The following is an 18,811-nucleotide window of genomic DNA, read 5'->3' as shown; positions in this document are numbered from 1 at the left end:
GTATAGAAAACACTGACCCTGGAGTCAGGAAGACCCAAGTTCAAATCTAGCCTCAGATACTTTCTAGCTCTGTGTGACCCTATTAACCCCTTTGTCCCCAGTTTCTTCAACCATCATAACAGCACCTACTTCCCAGGGTTGTTGTTACTATCAAATTAAATAATATTTATATAGTTCTTCACATAGTACCTGCCATATAAAAGGTGCTTAATAAATGCTTATGTCTTTAATTCATTCCACAAATACTTGTGATATGAGTGCTATGTACAAAATGCTACAGTAGGTTGCTGGAAGACATTAAGATGAATAAAATGTAATGTCTGCCCTCAAGGACCTTAAAATTTTTAAATGATTTGGTGAGCTGTATATATGAGCAAATGGATATAAAGGCTTAAAATATTTTGTTCAGAAATTTAGAATGATTTCCCAGAAGAATACAGAGTGGGAAGACATAAAGGAACCTACCGCCTTCTTACTCTTCTCAAAAAAAGCAGTAGAAATAAAAAAATGAGCAAAATTACTAGAAATACTCAAAATAATTCAAGGGTCACACAAGGAAATGTGCAAACCAATGAAAACCTCCAACATAATGAAAAATTTCACAGATTAAAAAACATACAGAATAAAAAATGCCAGGGAAAAAATGTATTGAAAGAAGCCCTGAAGAAATATTTTCTTTTCAGCACACAACAAAATGAATAACAATGAGAATCACAGTTAAGAGAGGACTTTCAAGCCATCTCATGCAGACCATACTTGACTAAGAATTCCTTCTACAAAGTCACTGACAAAGGGAAAAAAAAAATATATGGCAGGATGAAATAAGGACCTAAATGTGAACAGGGAATTTCAGGACTAAATAGTGCTCAAGTCAACAGTCTAGAAAGATCCACGATAAATGCTTTAAACTGAATTTAGGAAAAGTAGGATTATTTTAGCAGAGCACAGAATAGCAGAAAGAATAGGAGACTTCAAGGAAACTCAAAATTACTTGACAAGGAAAAGATTTGGACGCCGTGAAAAAAAGTAGTGATGATCTCTAGGACAGATTAAGGAGACAAGATTTAACTCTTGTATAGCTCCCTGAAAACTGAAGAGCAGATAAATTAAGAGATTTATCCAAGATTACACAATCAGCTGCTCCCTTAAATCCCCCAGATCTTTATGACGTGTCAGGACAGGATGCTAAGGACCTTGGCGGCCAAGGGTTTGAGGGATCCTGATCTGAGCACTGCTGTTTCCAAGATCCAGGCTTCGCATTTCCCACTACCTTAGGGCTTACTAGGGGAGCTGTCTATGCTTTCTGTCTGTAGATACAGAGCCTAGTAGGATAAAAGTCTCCCCAACTGGTCTCTTGTCATGCTTAGAGGACTGAGTTGACATTGAGTTTTGCTTGTAGTGCCATTTCCTACTGCCTGTAGCTGAATTTTTGCATGGATACAATCGCATGCTATAATTTCTCATTAGATTTCTTGATCATTAGGCCTGCTATGATTATTCAGTCTGTGGTGAAGTAGATGTGGGGAAACCAGGCAGCTATATTAGTTGACTTTCAGGCAGCCATCATGGCCCAGCTTCTATCTCAAATTCACTTGGGACATGAGGAAAATGACTTTACCTTTCTACCTTTCTGTATCATATCAAATCTGTTGCCAAGGCCTATCAGTTTCATCTCTCGATATTTCTTGAAGAAATCTCCTTCTTTCCTCTGCCAGTGCCACAGCTCCGATATAGGGGCTCATCATCCACCTGCCTGGATTATTGCAATAGCCTGCTAGGTGGTGTGCCTGCCCCAAGGCTCTCTTCTCTCCAACCGGTCCTTCTTTTAGCCATTAAAGTGATTTTCTTAAAGTACACGTTCGTTGCGATCATGTCACCTTCCTACTTCATAAACTCCAGTGATTCCCTATTGCTTTAAGAATCAAATACAAAAATTTGTTTGACATTCAAAGCCCTTCATAACCCAACCCCCTCCTACCTTCCCAGTCTTCTTCTACCTTACTCCCCTATACCTACTCTTTAATCCAGTGACATTGGCCTCCTGGCTGATCCATGAACAAGTCATTCCATCTCTTGGCTCTGAGCATTCTTTCTGACTGCCCTGATTTTGAAATGCTCTCTCTCTTCTGCTTGCACTGTTGACCTCCCTGGATTTCTTTAAGTTCCACCTAAAATCCCACCTTCTTCAGCAGGCCCTCACAACATATGTCCCGGGCCGCTTGTGGCCCGCCAAAAGATTTCAGGTAGCCCACGAAAAATGAAGGGTTGCCACTGTAGGCTCTCCTGTTTGTCACATTCCCCATTGTCAACCAATCATCATTAGTCTGTCTCTAGTCTAACAAGGCGAAGAAGTTTAGCCTATTTAATTTTTGGCCCCTACCTTCTGCCAAGTTGTGCACGTTTGTTCTTCAGGGAGCTTTCCCTAATCTCTCTTAATTCCAATGCTTTCTCTGTTAGTTATCTCCTATTTATCCTATATATTTCTAGTTTTGTGTGCATTTGTTTATAAACTCCTTGTGGGCAGGGACCGTCTTTTGCCACTTTTTGTATCTTCAGTGCTTAGCGCTACACTGAAACATAGGTGGTATTTAATATTTTTTGATTGATTGACCTTGATGTTGTTGTGAGAAATGAATATTTCTCATATATTTAATAACTAATTATTGTATTGGGACCAAATTTTTTTTCCCCTTTTTTACTTCCTCATCCAAAAACCATGGTGTGGGAAATCTCTCTTAGAGATTTCCTCGGGCCAAGATCTAATCAGGCAGTAAAAGAAATTCTAAGTATGGGTATATTTCTGCTTATTGTGTTTGTTCAGACAGGTCCAAGATTCTCCATATATCAAGACAGGTGATATGAAAATTGATGTCTCTTTGACCAAGATTCGAGTGACCTAAGTCTCATACTACAAGACCTTCATTTTAATATAGTCCACACCTCTCATTGTGTTCACCAATCCGAGTTGATTGTCATCCCTCAGGAACTCCTACTCTTCAAAGGGCATATGCACTGTGAACCCACTGGCACTAGGGGTCTTTAGTCTGAGAGAGATGGCCAAATGACCTTCCTTTTATTAATAACCTGCTGACCTTAATAAAATGATTAAATTACCCAGAAACTATGTCTCTCATACCTTTTTAATAATTATCACATTGTCTAAGCTCCTAAAAGCTATACCTCAGAAAATGCTTGGGAGGTTATCTTGAACAAGGAACCCACAATACATTGGCTATGGAATGATTTTTAGTTGCAAAGTTTGACCAGCACCATAGTTCTTTCCCCACCTTGTTTTGAAAATGTCCTGATTATTTTAAAAATTTCAGTATATTTTCAATTTTTATCATTTCAAGATATTATAATGCTATGGTACCATTGCTTGGAGATATGTGTCATGGATGAATGCTATAATCAGATTTTATTTTCTCAAATATATTTGAACTTTTACAAACCTTCATATTCCCTTTTCTATTATCTCACACTTTTTTCCCCCCAGGATAACTATTTTAAAGGATGGAGGACTCCAGATAGCCAATGTCACTAAATTGGATGTTGGGACTTACACTTGCCTGGCCGAGAACCAGTTTGGGAAAGCGAGCAGCTCCATGAACTTAGTAGTTACAGGTATGTTGTTCTTTTTTGTTTTCTGGTTTGTATTTATTTATTTTATTCTTTTTTTCTTTTTCTGTTTATTTTTAGTTTTCAACATTCACTTTTATAAGATTTTGAGCTCCAAATTTTTTCCCCTTCCCTCCTCCCCAAGATGGCGTGCAATCTGATATAGGCTATACCTGTACAATAGGATGTTGTTCTTAAAAATGACAAGTATGTGCTAAACTGTGTAGAAAAACATTAAAGCTAATGAAAATTTCTTTAGTTCAGTCATACAAAATGTGTTGCGAAAGAACCATTTGTCCTCAAACTGCATTATGTCCCTTCATCCTTAAACACTGTATACACCTTCCTCTCAGTAGAGCATAAGCACCCCAAAAGGACTGTTTTTCTTTCTAGCACCCAGAAAAGGGCAATTTTTCTTTCTATCCATATCATCCCAGAACCTTAAGTAGTCCTTTGCTTAGAGGTAATTTACAAATATAATTAAATTGGATTTTCAAAGAGGAGGAAGGGTCAGATCTTCACTCTTTTCCACCATAAAATAATGTGAAACAATGAACACATTATTTAGTGCACTTTAATTATGTTCAATTTAATGATTTTCTTTTTTTAATTTTCTTTTCTTTTAAATTTATGGAATAAAACAAGCAGTTCCATAACATAGTACAATAAAAAAAAGATAAATGTACATGAAACTACAAATCTACTATGTACAATTTGATATTCCTTTCAACTATTCAACAAAATTATCATTTAAATTTCTTTTTTTTCTCTTTTTTCTTCCTTCCACCCCACCCTGTCGATGGCTACCATTAGACACAAATAGGTATATGCATATGTAAAATTAGTCTATACATACTGCTATTTATCAATTCTTTCTCTGAATGCAATTAGTGTCCTTTATAGTCAATTTGGTTATTTATAATAGACAAAATAACTTGCTTGCTTAAAGTACTTCTTAAAATATTATTGCTACTTAAAACTTTTCCATGTATACATTTCTATCCTATCCTATCCGTGTATACAATTCTATCTATTTTGATGATATACCAATTGGGTTCTTTTCCTCTACCTTGTCTGTGCTATGTAAGCTATCTGGCAAACCTGTTTTTATATCATTGAAAATTGCCTGTAGTTATGAGGATGTTCTTAATCAAGTAATATTTTTTAAGGGAAGAGGGCAGAGCAAAAAGGGAAAGGGAAGAAATATATGCACGGAATATCATCCTGTAAATCGACTGTAAATTATTATACCTGAAGTCCATTATACAGTGTGAAGACTGGAGGATTTAGAAGTAGAGAAACTTATCAAAAATCTGGTCTGTTACTTATAAAGAGCAAAATATTTTACCGTACTAGGCCTTGGTTTTCTTATGTAGAAAATGCCATGGTTGGACTTCCATCTGTAAAAATCATTCTATTCTTATTAACCTACTAATCTTATTTCTTTTTTGAATGAAGTATTTTAAATTCTTGTTAACCTGGCATCTATGAATTCATTTAAAGATGTACAGGATGTATTCTTTCCTCACTCCCACCACCTGTCAAAACTACTAAAACATAGGGTTACCCATTGCCTATCCTACAGTACAGACTATAAGTGAATGAAAATAGTCTAGTCAATTCTGACTATGTAATTTTCATGCCTAACTTTCATTGCTAACTTTCCTTCTGTCCTCAAGTACTCAGTGATTTACCAGTGACAGTGTTGCTTTCTCATACTAAAAATATCTCAATTTTTACTTTTATCTATAATTCAAGTAAATCAGAGGTTATTTGGGTGAAGCCCAGTGAGGATAATGTTACTAGATAGGTCATCTGACTATCTGTACAAGTGATAGTCTGACAACTGCGACTTTCTGAATGTTTGAGCATCTGTTGTTTTTTGTTTTGTTTTCCTCTAGAGCCCACAAGAATAACATTGGCCCCCTCCAACATGGATGTTTCTGTTGGAGAAAGTGTAATCCTGCCTTGTCAAGTTGAGCATGATCCCCTTTTAGATATTGTGTTTACTTGGTATTTTAATGGAGCCATCACAGATTTCAAAAAAGATGGATCTCATTTTGAGAAAGTAGGTGGGGTAAGTTATGGAAATTTACTCATGCTATTAATATTATGTGGGGTACATATGTATTTCTCTATGAAGAACTCTCCTGGGATTTTTCTTTAATTCCAGTTCTGATTTTGTTCCAACCATTGATCAGATCAAAACACTACAAATTAAATGATGCATTATTTTCTATACATGCAGATTTAATTTAAAATCGTAATTTCTTTGAGACCCAAATTTGGGAAATCTGCTTCTTTTATGAAGGTACAGGAGCAGGAACTAAGGCTTGTATAAATTTGTGTCTTACATTGTAACTAGTAGAGTGTTTATGAGTAGAAAAAAAGGGGGTAGCAATCATGATTTCAGATAAAGAAGCTGTCAAATTAGATAGCATTGAGAGAAATAGAGAAAATACATAATGCTATAAAGCAAGATAGTGAAATAATGAATAGATAATGAAACATCAGTGTTTAATATGTGCCTAGCAAATGGTGTAGGTAAGAACACAAAGGGAAAGACAATCAGATAATAGGGGGAAATGGTCAATAAGACCATAATTATCTAGGTATGCAGTTCTATTCATGGAAAGACTAGTAGCCTGTTGAAAACCAGACATGAGTACTTTGAGATCCTGGGGTGTCAGACTGTCCCAGGAGGCCAAAGGGAAGGGTATGAGACTGAAAGTAAATAGGAAAGGATCCTAGAGAGAAAGAGAGATGGCATAACCAAATTTAGCTGCCTAGAAAACTGGCTCTTTGAGTCATAGAAAGGCCTAATGTGTAATTTTCATCCTTTTCATCTCTAAATTCATAACTACTGAAAGCAATAATTCACAGAACCTCACAGTAGGAAGAGATTATTGTATCATAGATATAGAGCTTAAAAACCTCAAGGGAAAGGTAACCCACTACTTCCTGAAGTTGCCCAGTTCTCATTGTGTTAGCTCTTATTGGTGGGCAATCTTGCCATCTGTGAGGCCTAAAGTTGCCTCTCTGAACATTAGTTATATGGAGCTAGAGTTAGAAGTGATGTCAGACACCATCCAATTCACAACTGCCTTATTTTTTTAGCTTTTTTTAGACAGAAGCCAAGAGAGATTAAGAGTGTTGCCCAAAGAACTAAAAACAATAGTAACAGAGATGGAATTAAAATCAACGTCCTCTAACTCTTAATTTTATGATCCTGCTCTTACTTCTAGTGATATTCTCTGAGGCCAGGCAGGACAAGTCAGATCCCTGTTCCGCATGACAACTCTTGGAATATTTGGATGTAGCTAGCGTGTTCCTCCTGAGTCTTCTGTCCTCTAAGCTAAATATCCCTAATTGCATCAGCCTGTTCTTACAGAAGCAACTGGGTGGTGCAGTAGATAGAGCATTGGACCTAGAGTTAAGAAGACCTGAGTTCAAATGCGGTCTCAGATACTTACCAGGTGGATGACCCTGGGGAAATCACATGACCTCTATTTGCATCAGTTTCCTCAAGTGCAAAATAAGAATAATAATAGCACCTACCCCCCAGGGTTGTTGTGAGGATCAAATGAGGTAATAATATTTGTAAAGTACTTAGCACAGTATCTGGCATTGTATAAATGCTAGCTAGCTAGCTGTAGTAGTAGTAGCAGTAGTAATAATAGTAATAGTGGTGGTGGTAGTGGTAGTAGTATAGACAATAAGTGTTTCACAATAGTAATGCTAGTAATAGTAATAGTAGCAGTATATGCCATGATCTCAAGACCTTTGCTATCTTAATCACCTACTTCCCCATTCTCTATACCTTATCAATGTCGTTCCTAAATTTGGTACCAAAACTGACCAGAATACTCCAGATGTGAATGGTCTCACCAGGACAGAGAGTGATGGGATTATCATCTCCTTAATACTCTGCCTCTCTTAATACAAACTGTGATATCAGTAGTTTTTTTTCTTATTTTGTTTTAACTATAATCTCAATAGTAATAATAAATGATAACCTCTTCAATAGGACCAAAAAAATAGCATAAACTTAAAGTTATATAAGTTGATTTTTTTTTCTTGAGGGGTAGAGGTCCCAATATTTGATTTAAAAGGCCTGAGGCACTTTCAGTGTGGGAACAGGGGGGAAAGTGTTTGTGTGGGTATGTGTGTATGTAAAAGTGAGCCTAAAGAAAACCTGTCACAAATTTAAATACAACATCCAAATTTTAAGGAACATTGTCAAAAGATTTAACAGACTGAAGACAGATAGAGCCTCTGGAGGGAAATGCAGATATGATTGGAAGGAAGAGGAGGATAAAGATGAGAGCTAAAGCTGTATAAAGTATATTTCCCTGGTTGTAGGATTAAAAAGAGAAAATAGCCCAATAATAAGTATGTTGTCACACAGGTAAGCAGTTTTTGTTGTTTTGCCCAATCTGTGATTTCTTCTCTCAGGCTGCTCCCAATGAGGAATTCCCTTTGTTAATACAGATAACCACCTTCATTTTTAGAAAATAATGATCAGACGCGAGCACTTACACTGCTTATTCCAAAACATGTTGTTTACACTGAATCCTCCTCCTCGTGTCCTTCCCTTTAAATCCCAAATTCTGACTCTGTGACTCTAGGCTCTGACGGATGAATTTAAGTCTTCTCTTTCCCAGAAGCATTCCACGAATTCAGTTCCCCTCCATTTCTAAACCTTCCATCTTTCTATCTTTGCTTTACAGTTGTTTAGTTTATATGACCATCCTGCCTTTTTATGTTGTCTTTCCCCCACCCCAACCAACTCCATTTGACTGTCATCTCCCTGAGGGGAGGGGCTATCTTTGCTTAAATTTATATTCTAAATGAGTACTCCAATTCCTGGGTCATGTAAGTGCAAACTTACATAAATTAGATATTATATAATGTAAATAATTGTGTATATTGGGGTCCTTTCTGTCTTTAATCTCTTTAAGACTTGTGCCTATTATGTTTGAGTCGATAGGTTTGCTAAATTTTACTGAATTTCATGGGGTTATCGGTCCACATTGATTTCTTGAGTGGTTGAATGAAATTCACAGCTTCACAATCTTTGCATTAGGGTTTCTGTCCTCCCAAAGTCCCTCTAGTAAGAGTTATTTTCCTTTTTTGTCATCTTGGCCAATCTACTGGGAGTAGGTTTTAATTTGTGTTTCTCGTATTAATTATTTGTTCATTTTTTCTCCTATATGATTGTTAATAGGTTAGTTTTCTTGGGTACTAACTTTTCATATCCTTTGACCACTTATCTGTTGGAAAATGGATCTTGCTCTTATAAATGTGTAGCAATTGCCAAATAGCAAATGTTTATCAGATAAGTTTGCTGTGAAGATTTTCTCCCAATTATTTCCTTTCTAATGATATTGCTTTTTTTGTATGAAAACTTTTCAGTTTTGTATAATCAAAAGTGTTCAGATATTTTATCTACCTTTCCTCTCCCTAATTTTCAGAAGAATTCTTTCTCAATACATTGTTATGAAAAGTTTTGCCTTCCAGTATTTTTTTAATTTGTTAAGGATATAAACTTTTAGAGCTAGGTTGGGCATCCATCCATTTAGGCCAGACATTGAAAACCCTTACAACCTGTTTCTCCACCAAACTTTCTAGTTTACTTACACCTCACCTTCCTGTTTTTGGTGATCCAGTGACATTTGCCTGCTTACTATTCCTTGGACAAGACAATCCATCTCCCAACTCTGGCCTTTTTTACTGACTGCCTCCCATGCTTGAAATGTTTTCTCTTCTTATCTATCCCTTTCCTTTAAATCCTAGCTAAAATCCCACCTTCTACATGAAGCCTTTCCTGATCCCCCTTGATTCAAGTTCCTTCCTCTTTGTGATTTTTCCAATTTATGCTCTGTATTGCTTGCTTATACATAGTTGTTTTCATATGGTCTCTTCTGTGAATCACTGAGCTCCTGGAGGGCAGGGCTTGGTTTTGTTTGTTTATTTCTTAACTTTTCTTTCTATCCTCAGTTCTGAGCACAGTACCTTGACCATAGTAAGAACTTAATAAATCCTTATTGATTTACTCTTTTTTTTTAAACTAATAGACTTAGAGACTTTTTGGTGTAATAGATCCCTTTGACAGTCTGGTAAGATGTACAGATCCTTCTTCAGAATATTGTTTTTAAATAAACAAAGCTAAATACATAGGATTACAAAGGAAACCAAGCTTATTGAAATTTAATTATGAAAATATTTTAAAAGACCATGGACCTCAGATTATGAATTCTATATTTAGAGCTTTTTTCTGAAATATGGCACAAAATGTTAACCTAAGTCTAACTTCTCCCAGACTTTGCAATTTTCCTAATTGTTTTTTGTTTTTTTGGGGTTTTTTTTGGTTTTTTGTTTTTCAGTAAGTCTAGGACCTCAGTAGTTTTGTGCCCTTAAATTTATTGAACTTTATGCTACTGGATTGTTTTCTTTAATTTTTCCCATTGATTATCTATTATCTTTTCTCTTTTTCAACCAGTTCCAAATAATTTGATGATTACTCTTTTAGTGTGGAGTTTGAGATCTGGTACTGCTAAGGCTCCCGTGCTTACAATTTATTTTTCATTATTTCCCTTGAAACTCTTGACCTTTTTTTCTGCCAGATGAATTTTATTTTTTTTCTACTTCTGAAAAGTAATCCCTTGGTAATTTGATTGATAGGACACTGAATCCATAAATTAATATAGTTAATGTTATAATTCCAATGATATTAGCACAGCCTGGCCTTAAGTGATTATATCCTCTCTAATTATTTAGTCTATATTTCTTTAAAGGGGTTTTATTGTCATATTCATGTGATTCTGTGTGTGCATTGGGCCCTGCCCTAAGGTATTTGGTTTGTTTGTTTTGTTTTGTTTTTACGTTCTGTCATAATTTTGAATGGAATTTCCTTTCCTGTCTCTTTCTACTGGAACTTGTTGGTAACATACAAGAAGTCTGATGATTTTGTGGACTCATTTTATTTGTCTCCTCATTTGCCGAAGTTGTTAATTGTTTTATTTTTTGAGCTTAATCTAGTATTCTTCAAGAGAACCATCATATTGCCTGCAAAAGCAGTCATTTTGCTTCTTCTTTGCCTTTCTTAATTCTTTAGTTGTTTTTTCTTATCCTGTTATTGTTTTGGCTAGAGGTAGCTAGGTGGAGCAATAATTAGAGTACTGAGTTTGGAGTCAATCAAAATCTGAATTCAAATCCAGCCTCAGGCTCTTATAAATGCATGACCCTGGGTAAGTCACTTAGCCTCCATTAGCCTCAGTTTCTTCTACTGCTAAATGAGAATAATAATAGTACCTATATCCCACAGTTGTTATGAAGATAAAATGAGATGTAGAACTATTTCAAATAATAATGGTGATAGTGGATACTCCTGCTTTTTCTCTGATCTTGTTGCAAAGATTTCTAGCATTTCTCTATTATATGTGATGTTTGTTCTTAGATTTATGTCAATGTCATTTGTTATTTTCTAGGTTATTTTTAAAGATAAATGTAGCTTTTAGTTTGCCAAAAGTTCTTTTTTCTTATGTTTTCAATTTAGTAATATGATTTGTGTTATTTTTCTTATTAATATGAACTGTTATACTCATAGTTTTTCCAGTATTGAACCAATTCTAAATTCTGGTAAAAATCCAATGTGGATTACAATAAATCCAATACATTAACAAATTCTCTTTGCTAATATTTTATTCAATATTTTTCCACTGATACTAGAGATATTAATCTTTTTTTTCTTCTATGACATCACTTTCCCAGATGTAGCTAGAATAATCACTTTTGTCTCATAGAAGCAGCTTAGTAGGATATAATCTTTCTTATTTTTCAAAAAAAATGTAAAATTGGAGTATATTGTTCTTATAAATTGTTATTTAAATGTTTTGTTAATTTGTTTATGACTCTATGTTTTTTTTGGAAGTCTTTTTATTTTAATTTATTTTTATGAGACTGTATTATTTAAATTCTTTATTTTTTCTTCTGATAATCTGGGTATTTATATTTTTGTAAGTATTCATACATTACATTTAAGTTTTCATATTAGCTAGTATTGGGTAAAGTAGTTTCTAATAATTCCATTCTTTCCTCTTCATTTATTATGAATTTTTTTCTTTTTTCATTTTTAGTAATGGTGATTTGGCTTTCCTCTCTGCTAGCATTTTATTTTTGGTTAGATTTTTCAAAAATTGTGCTCCAAGTTTTATTTTTTATTCTGTTTTTAAATGCCCATTTTTTTAAAATTTTCAGAATTCCTGGGTTTTTTTCCCCTTTTTTCTTTTTAATTTGTGCCTTAGGAGAGAGGGAAGATATGAGTTCAGTTTTGGACATGTTGAGTTGAAGAGGGCTACCAGACATCTGAGATGTCCAATAAGTGGTTGGATAGGTGAGACTAGAAATTGGGAGAGAGATTAGGGCTGGATAAATAATTTTGGGAATAATTAGCATGAAGATGATAATTGAATCCAAAGGAGATGATGAGATCAACAAGTGAAATCATAGAGAAGGAGAAGAGAAGAGGGCTCAGGCTAAGGCCTTGGGAAACACTCATGGTTAACTGGTCTCACCTAGGTGAGGATTCAGGAAAAGAAACTGAGAAGAAGTGGTCAGAGACGTAGGACAAGAAACAGGGAGAGTAATTTAGAGATATGCATTTCACAATAGGACAAATTGAATGGTGTCATAAAAGTTTTCAGTGACATCTCAGTGTAATTATTTTCTTTAATATAATTGGCAGTTGTTTCTAGAATTATTTTTTGACCCACCAGTTCTTTACGACCATTTCATTTAGATATGGTTTGGGTTTAAATCCCTTATTCGTTGATTACAACTTGTATTGCATCATGATATTTTTCATAGTTTCACTTCTCTGCATTAATTTGTGAGATTTTTATGCACTAATGCATGGACAACTTCTGGAAATGTTCCAGGAAATAATGAGAATTATGTATACCCCAATATATTCTTATTCATTAACTATCAGAGATCTATCATATCTAACTGTTCTAAAATTCTATTCAAGTTCTTAAATTCTTTCTTATTGTGGTTCCAGTTAAACTTATCTAAATATGAAAGGGACCTACTAAGGTTCGCGGATATTAGAATTTTGCTGACTCTTTTGCCCTGTATTTGCTCTTTGTTTCCAATAGCTCTGGGAAATTTTCTTTTATGATTTCTTGAACTTTGGTTTGTAGGTTTATTTGTTTGGTCATGGTTTTCAGGGAATCTGATGATTCTTAAATTATTCCTTCTTGATTTGTCTTCCTGGTCTGCTGTTTTTGATACATTTTCTTCATTTAAAAAAAAAATCTTTTGACTTTGTTCTAATATTCTTGGTTGCCTCGGAGTCAATGTTCCATTTTAATTTTTAAGGAGTCCACTAAAACCTTGCTTTGGTAAGGTTTTCTACTATCTAATCTAAATTATTTAGGTTTCCTTTCAATTTTTTTCCTCCCAACCTCTCATTTCATCTGTCTCTTGATTTATTTCTTTCAACCTGTCTTGTAGTCTGTAAGTCCAAACCATTTTCCCCCCTCCAAGGTTTTCCTTGAATTCCTTTTGAGTTTTCTCCCTTATTCTGGTTTTCATTCTTTGGTTTCTTTGTAGCATTCAGTTTACTCATAAGTTTTACTTATTCATATTTTCAGTTTCATTTCTTGGTTTTGGATTTTGTGCTTAAACCATTCTCCTTTTGGACTGCTAAATAAGTTGACCTGGCATTGCTTGGTTTTGACCCCTGTGGTCAGGTGGCCACTATAATCTGAATGGAGTTGCTGATATCAGGTGCCATCCTCTGCCTCAAAACCATGTTGTATCTCAGTCTGCCTTGTGGCCACAGTGTATTATAACCTCTGCTACATTTTTTCTCCTCTTTGCAAAATCCTCACTAAGGAGTTGCTTCTATCAGCTCCGCTGTGCCCCACCGTGGGAGACCATGTTGGCTGAGCACTAATGAGTGGGCTCTTCCTCTTGCTGCAGGTCCCTGCACAGAGATCTGGGGACCCAGATGTCTCCGTGCTTTGGCTCATAGAGCTCAAGGGGATAAGATCTGGCTCAAGGGGATAGGATCTGGCATCAATGTCCAATTATTGGCGGTGGTACTGGCTCATGATGCTTCTATTCAAGTGAGTGGGCTCCCCCCACCTCTCATTATCTTCACTAGCTTTTTGTTAGATTACTGGAGTACAGTTTGGTTTCTGATGTGAACCTTTGTCCTTCTCACCACGCCCATTCCACATTTAACAGTGATTGAGCTGGCTTCCTTAGTTAGACTCCCCTACCAGTGCCTCCCCTTCTGAATCACTGCCTTGTTGTGGTAGGTGGTAGAGGGACCTGGGTAGCTCAGTAAAACTATGAGTTACGCTATGCAGGGTTCCCCAAGACAGATAGGTCATAGTGGAGTATTCTGACAAAAGGTGACCTGCTGGAGAAGGAAATGACCGACCTCTCCAGTGTTTTCTAGCTGTGGTGCTGGAGAAGACTTTTGAGAGTCCCTTGGACAGCAGGGAGATCAAATCAGTCAATACTTAAAGAAACTAACTCCGACTCTTCATTGAAAGGTCAAACAGTGAAGCTGAAGCTTAAATACTTTGGTCACATAATGAAAAGACAGGATTTATTGGAAAAGACACTCATGGTGGGAAAAATTGGGAAAAAGGAGAAGGGCATGGCAGAGAATGAGATTGATAGATAGTGTCATGGAAGCCAGGAATGTGAGCTTGGACAGACTTAGAGAGAAAGCGGAGGTCAGAAGGCCCTAGCGTGCACCATCCGAAGGGTCACGAAGAGTCAGACATGACTGAATGAATGAACCACAGCAACAAATCAGCCTCTGCCTTCTTTTTGTATATCTTTTTGTGCAGTTTGGAGGAGAGGGCAGATAAAGGACTCATTGTAAATCCACCATGCTGGGAAACAGACTAATTCATTTCACCAAATCACTTACTCTGATTTATCTACAGATAGAATATGCATTGCTGACCTTGCAGGGAAGAAGGCTCGAGTTTGAGTCTGTTAAAGCCCTCACTAGCTATATGACTCTTGTAAACTCCCCAAACCAGAGGTGAGGAACCTGAGGCTTCAACGCTCCATGTGGCCCTCTAGGTCCTCAAGTGGGGTCCTCACTTAAAAACCTAGAGGGCCACATGTGGCCTCAAGGCCACAGGTTCCCCACCTCTGCCCTAAACCTCAGTTTCCTAAGCTATGTAATGGAGACATTAATAGCTCATAGGATTGTAATTGTCAGTGTCAAGTAAGACAATGTAAATAAAATATTTTGCAAACTTTAAATCACAATAAAAATGTTAGCTGTAATAATAATGGGCAGCTAGATGTCTCAGTGGACGGAGTGCTGAGCCCAGAGTCAGGAAGACCTGAGTTCAAATATGGCCTCAGATATCTACTAACTGTGTGACTCTGGGCAAGTCACTTAACCTCTATTTGCCTTAATTTACTGGAGAAGGAAATAGCAAACCACTCTAGTATCCTTGCTAAGAAAACCTCATAGACAGTTTGGTCTATTGGATTACAGAGTCGGATACTACTGAACAACAAAAATAGTAATAGTAATAATGATAATGATAAACATTCGAATTAGAAACAATAGTTGAAGTAACTCTTTGTCTTCTTTTTAGTGTTATTTATGTATATTTTTTGTTTGTTCTTATTTTCAGCATTTTTTCTTGGTTTTAGATTTTCATTTTATGAACACCACATTTGACTACAGTCAAAAACAGCTGTAGTTCTCACAGGTACCCTCTCAGCTTGAGTTAAACTGTTCAGCTTTTGTTAGCAGGAAAGGGAGAATAGTTTTAAAAATCAGCCCTTTGTGTGGTGCTATTATAATGTAGCTACTCAAATTTGTTTTATTTCTTAAGCCCTTTTTTACTTCTTGATTTTGAGTTTGAAAAGAAGTTAATTATATTTGTATATGCAAAAATTAATCCTAAACATCAGGTTATGGTTAGGTTTTGAATAATGATTTGGGACCAAGCATATTTATTTAATTATAAGTCACAATTTAATTAAAAACTTCCCTAAATAACTAGATTATGACTATTTGCATCCATTTATTTTCATATGTAGACATCCTAAGTATAGTGGAAAGATCACTGGCTTAGTCAGGAGAGCAGGGTGACAGCCCTGGCTCTGACGCATACTGGTTGTATGGCTGGGCCTGTCACTTAAACTTGGAGAGACTCAGTTTCCCCATCTGTAAAATGAGGATAATGGCATTTTTTTCCCATTCTCATCATAAGACTCTGTTGAGAAAATTATTTTGTAGACTACAAAGGCCAAAGTAAATATGAGCTGCTTTGATGAACATACATTATTATGAAGGAAAATTCCCAAACGATTTTTTTTCTTAGAAGACATTAAGAGAATTAGAGTAATAGAATGACAAAATAAAATTGGGAATCTGAACCACGGGGCCATCTTGACATTTTCTGAGCTAGATTCTTAAGCTTTCTTCATCCAATCACTTCCCCTCTGATAAGACCGTCAGGGTCCAATTAAAGTATTTTTTTTAAAGCTAGTAGAGCTAAAGAAGATGTACATATCTTTTGATACTTTGTATCTAATATTGTTAAATTATTTTTAAGATCACCAAATTAAGCTGGACATTGTAGGAGACATTTCCTCCCTTATCTTGTGGCCACTTCAGGTTTCTTTCCCCTATTCTTTTCACAGAAATATGCTAATCATGAACAGTTATCAAGATCAAATCTTATTCCTGATGTAACTGTGAAAGGAAGGCTTAAATTTATAAGATAAGCAGGAGTGAAATTCATTTGTCTTTGATACATTCTAAGAACACAGGGATCCTCTAAACTCAGAACCTATAGATGTATTGGAGAGAGTGCCAAGGATTGTCTACTCTAATGGGCAAAGGGAAAGAATGGAGGTTCCCACTTGCTTGGGCTTATATAACCCAAATCCCCTAAAATCTGAAAATCTATATATTGAGGATTCCCTATTTGCAAAACACACTGTTCTCAATATTGCAGATTAGTTGTTGTTGTTGTTGTTCTTGTTTTGAGGAAGAAAAAAAAAAGATTTCCATTATTGAAGGACTTAAATAAGATGTGTTTTCACCCATGGTCATTCTCTGTAGATCTCCTTAGATGGCTTCTGCTATTCTCTCTCACTCTACTGGACTTTCTCACTCTATAGAACTTTGCCTGAGTTCTGTTTTGGACATGCTTAGTTTGAGATGTCTATGGGACATTAAGTTGGAGATATCTAATGGGAACTTGCTAATGCAAGACTGGAGGTGAGGAGGGAGACTGGGGGTGGATATGTGGTTATGAGAATCATCTATCTACATAGTGGAAAAACCAACACAAATATAGGGAGACCATTTGTAGTACAGATAAGAGAAATGCTTCTCTGTGTCTGTGTGTGTCTGTGTGTGTGTGTGTGTGTCTGTGAGCGCGCCAATGCAAGATTTTAGCACACCTTTGGTTTTCTGTATAAGCAATTTGGCCTAAATTAGGTTTAGACCAACATCTTGCACCAAAAGCTATAATAAACTCCAAATGTATAATTGACCACACACATCATAAAAATTAAAATAAAAATGGAAGGATGTACCTGAGCAAATATTATTGGAGGTGGGGGAGGAAGAGAGAAGAGAGCCTAGGACAAGGCTACTGTAGCACAGCTATAATGATGCATTACCAGAGCAGGAAACCCTGTGGCACAGTCAGAAGAGGATTAGATTTGGAGACAGAGGACCCAAGTTTAAATCTCGCTTTTGACATTTATCATCAACATGACATTGAGTCACCCTTGTAGGGTCTTGAGGCTTCAGTTTTCTGATCAATTCTAGATGACTTCTCAGTTCTTTTCAGTTTCTCAATCATTGATACTATAACTCTCGCTCCCTTACAGGAGACTTTCACTTTCATTTCAGATGCTATCACTTGAAAACCCTAAAAATCTTTTCTCTCTCAAACTAGAGAAATGCTCTTGCCCACCCAAAGGAAGAAACTTCCTTTGCTTAGAGTCACACAGATGATATCTATTACTCCCTAATAAGCTAGGTCAACCACTTTGAAGGAATTTTTTTTATTAATTTATTTTGAGTTATCAACAATCACTTCCATAAACTTTTGAGTTTTAAATTTTTCTCTCCCTCCCCAAGACTGTGCACAATCTGATGTAGGCTATACATATGCATTCCTATTAAACATATTTTCACATTACTGATGTTGTAAGGAAAAATTAGAGCCAATAGGAGGAACCACCAGAAAGAGGAAACAAAACAAAACAGAACAAAAAAATAGCAAATAATATTCTTCGATTTGCATTCAAACTCCATAGTTCTTGCTTTAGATGTGGATAACATTTTTCATCACGAGACCTTTGGAGATGTCTTAGATCCTTGTATTGCTGAGAAGGGCTAAGTCTATCAATATTAGTCATCTCACAACATGGCTGTTACTATGTACAACGTCCTCTTGGTTCTGCTCACTTCACTCAGCATCAGTCCAAGTTTTTCTGAAGTTTTCCTGCTCATCATTTCTTATAGCACAATAGTATTCCACTACATTCATATACCACAACTTGTTCAGCCATTTTCCAGTTGATGGGCATCCCCTACAATTTCCAGCTCTTTGCCACCACAAAAAGAACTGCTATAAATATTTTTGTACATGTGGGTCCTTTTCTCATTTTTATGATCTCTTTGAGATACTGCCCTTGAAGTGCTAGCTATCGCTGGATCCTAAAGGGTATTCATATTTTTAATAGGCCTTTGGGCATAGTTCCAAATTGCTCTCCAAAACAGTTGGATCAGTTCACAACTCCACCAACAATGCATTAGTGTTCCAATTTTCCCACATCTTCTCCAACATTTTTCATTTTCCTGTTTTGTCATGTTGGCCAATCTGATAGGTGTGCTGTGGTACCTCAGAGTTGTTTTGATTTTCATTTCTCTAATCAATAGTGATTTAGAGCATTTCTTCATATGACTATAGATGACTTTAATTTCTTCATCTGAGAAGTGCCTGTTCATATCCTTTGACCATTTATCAATTGGGGAATGACTTGTATTCTTATAAATTTGACTTAATTCTCTATATATTTTAGAAATGAGGCCCTTATCGGAGAGACTGGTTGTAAAAATTCTTTCCCAATTTTCTACTTTCCTTCTAATCTTGGTTGCATTGGCTTTGTTTTT

At 36.0% G+C, this 18,811-nt stretch overlaps 1 protein-coding gene across 1 annotated transcript in view; it reads left to right on the top strand.

Moving 5' to 3' along the window:
* Window positions 1-18,811, top strand: part of CNTN3 (contactin 3) — a 426,853-nt gene that overhangs the window by 355,758 nt on the left and 52,284 nt on the right. Inside the window, exons 12-13 of the mRNA XM_027863878.1 lie at window positions 3,497-3,624; window positions 5,520-5,695. Coding sequence (XP_027719679.1) covers window positions 3,497-3,624; window positions 5,520-5,695 — 304 coding nt within the window. The remainder of the gene's footprint in view (window positions 1-3,496; window positions 3,625-5,519; window positions 5,696-18,811) is intronic.

Source organism: Vombatus ursinus, unplaced genomic scaffold, assembly GCF_900497805.2.
Source record: "Vombatus ursinus unplaced genomic scaffold, bare-nosed wombat genome assembly UNPS02014773.1, whole genome shotgun sequence".
NCBI lineage: Eukaryota > Metazoa > Chordata > Mammalia > Diprotodontia > Vombatidae > Vombatus > Vombatus ursinus.
The sequence above is the reverse complement of the archived record's forward strand: the minus strand, read 5'-3'. Positions and strand labels throughout refer to the sequence as shown.